This window comes from Fonticula alba (assembly GCF_000388065.1).
Source record: "Fonticula alba strain ATCC 38817 unplaced genomic scaffold supercont2.6, whole genome shotgun sequence".
NCBI classification, from domain to species: Eukaryota; order Rotosphaerida; family Fonticulaceae; genus Fonticula; species Fonticula alba.
The window spans coordinates 635,645-638,288 of NW_009242976.1; the positions used below are offsets into that span (position 1 = coordinate 635,645).

A 2,644-nucleotide genomic window follows, 5' to 3' on the forward strand; every position below is an offset into this window, starting at 1 on the left:
CCCCCCCCCCCGGACACACCCGAACAGCCGGACACGCCCCACGAAGGGAGGCCCCTGGTTGGGCCTGTGCGAGGTCGCGGGCCAGCCCCACCCTGGGGGATTGCCTTTCCTCTGGGCGTGTATGCTGGGCCCGCCCGCCGGTGGAACCATGCCCCAAGGCACCGGCGTCTCATCATCTCTCTGGTCAAAGGGATCATTTTTTCCAGAAGACCCCTCCCCCGTCCCGGGTCCTCCCGCCATACACGGCCCCCGCACCCACGGTCGCCCAGACCCCAGAGAGGCGGCACGCGGGGACATACACTGCGAAGGTGTGGGTCCCTGGTCTTTTGCCATGCACCGACAAACCAACAGTCCGGAACTCTGACGTGAAAAGGCCATATTTCAAAAGATGCTCCCAACTGACCTTTGTACTCGGAGACCGGAACTCCCGGGCTTTTCTCCCGCGACACACGAACAAACTGGCATCGACTACGTTCATGTAAACTTTTTTGACCCGAGAATCATTGATGTTTATTTGAGCCTTTTTATTTTTGAAATAAAACAAACTTGAGCACGATGTGGCAGGATCAAATTTCGCTTTCGGGTATGAAGCACGATAATACCATTCCGCCGGATACGGATATGTGACAAGATCAATGTTTTTTGACTGTCTATTTTGCCTCTGTGCTTGACTCTCGCACACACACACACACACGGCACAGAGGGAAACACGGCATGCGTGTTTGCACATAAGGGGGCTGGGGATGATCTTCCCATCCCCCTCCCCCCTCTGCCGCCTGGCACGCTTGATCGGCACCATGGGCGGGGAGGGCAAGAAAGGCATACGCCCACATTTCCCCTCGCTCGTCTCCCACCCATCGGGTGGGTGTCATACAAACGGCGGAGCCGGGCCACCGCGAGCGACCTGGTGCCCCACGGCGAGGAGAGGCAAGGCAACACGCACGCCCATGTGCGCAGAGGCGTGCATGGGCTGCTCCCTCAGCGGACCTTCAGATTCTTGACCATCTTCTTCTGCTCCTTCTTCTTCAGCTTGTTCTCCAGCTTCTCCAGTGCATCGCCCCCCTGGGACTTGGCCTGCTCCAGCTGGGCGTCGATGCGCTCCTGACGCCGGGCTTGGGATTGCTGGGTGTCGGCACGGGGAGCGCACGCCGAAGGGTGGGAGGATGGAAGGGGGGGGGGGGTCGTCAATGTCACCGAAGGGGTGGGAATCGCAACACAGACACAGTTGGACAGGGCGGCAACCCCCGGGGCCATATTCCTCGTACCTCCTGGCGCTCCTTGTGGAGGAGACCGTCCGTGACGGCGGTGCGCTTCTTGGCGAGCTGCGAGACAACATTAGCCGGGAGGTCCATGGTGGCAATGCGGTCCACCAGATAGATGGCCAGCTCGCCGGCCGTGGTGGCCGCCTTGGTAATGGCCTCGGCCTCGGACTGGCCGGCACGCAGCTCGGGGATCAGGTTCATGACCATGGTCACCTGCAGGCGCGGGGGAGTGCCCTTGGGCATGGCGTCAAAGGCCACCGACGGCTGGTCCGAGATGTGCAGCGACACCAGGGCCCCATCACGCAGCAGACCGGCCACTGCGTCAATTACGCCGGCCGGCTCGAAGAGAGCCTCCGCAATGGCGGTCGACTCGCACAGGATGGCCAGATCCTCCAGACCGGCCAGCTTCCGGGAGTTGACCGGGCCGCGCCCGGCGAAGGAGGCCACATCGCCACGATCCTGGCTAAGGGCCGCGAGGCGCTTGGTGTGGCCGGCCAGGAGCACAAACTTCGGCGCCGCCTCGGCGGACACTTGGGCAGTGAAGACCTGTCACGGGCGGGGCAGGGATTAGCGCATGTCCAGGGGGGCGAGCGGGAAGCCTTGGCAACGGGGGCGGGGGTACACACCACTCGGTCATGCGACGCGGCAGTCACCTCATCAGTCAGCAGACCGACGATGTCCATGCGACGCTTCAGCTGGATGCCCACGGCCAGGCTCTCGAAGTGCACGCGACCGGAGGCATAGAACCAGTACTGCGAGGGGCTGTCCTGGATCAAGAGGTGGCCCTTGCCATCGCCGAAGTAGGCGAACTGGTTCTTGAAGGAGGAGAAGAGAGCCTTGGCATAGGTGTGGGCCAGATGCTGGTTGCGGCTGTTGCCGCGAAGGTAAAAGGCCCCGTAGGCGGCCAGGAAGAGAATCAACAGCAGCTCAATGTGGAAGGTCTGCAGGTAGGTAGCGATGGTGGCTGGACACCCGGCGGGTGGGGAGTGTGTGTGTGTGAGTGTGTGTGTGTGTGTGGGGGGGGGGGGGGGGGGGACAGGGACGCGGTGAGTTAGGTGGGACATATGTCCGATACTGGAGAGATGGGGGTGGGGTGGGAGGCGGGAGGAGAGGGCATACCCGAGTCAAAGGCAAGCATGCCACCGGCGGCGGAGGACTGTTCTGAGACCCTGGGGTGGGAGGGGGGATATGTGAGTTAGCAAGGGTGGGCGAAGGCAGGCCAATGGAAGGGCGCGTACTGGGCGTCAGTCATGTTGTGATGAGGGCGGAGCAGGATCCGGCCTGTGGAGCAGTCGGGGGGAGGGGACGGTGGCGGTGGTGGCAAGGGGTGACACAGGGATAGGCACCGGGGTCAGCAAGACAAGAGGTAGAAGGGGGAGGGG

The 2,644-nt window shown here is 62.7% G+C and overlaps 1 protein-coding gene across 1 annotated transcript in view; it reads right to left on the minus strand.

The window, feature by feature from the left end:
- Nucleotides 1–443: 443 nt before the first annotated feature.
- H696_03803 (hypothetical protein) overlaps nucleotides 444–2,644 on the minus strand; it is a 2,371-nt gene continuing 170 nt past the window's right edge. Inside the window, exons 2-6 of the mRNA XM_009497660.1 lie at nucleotides 2,501–2,543; nucleotides 2,382–2,431; nucleotides 1,889–2,226; nucleotides 1,266–1,808; nucleotides 444–1,122 (exon numbers count right to left, since the gene is read on the minus strand). Of these exons, the coding sequence (XP_009495935.1) occupies nucleotides 979–1,122; nucleotides 1,266–1,808; nucleotides 1,889–2,226; nucleotides 2,382–2,431; nucleotides 2,501–2,514 (1,089 nt within the window). The 5' untranslated portion in view covers nucleotides 2,515–2,543 and the 3' untranslated portion in view covers nucleotides 444–978. The remainder of the gene's footprint in view (nucleotides 1,123–1,265; nucleotides 1,809–1,888; nucleotides 2,227–2,381; nucleotides 2,432–2,500; nucleotides 2,544–2,644) is intronic.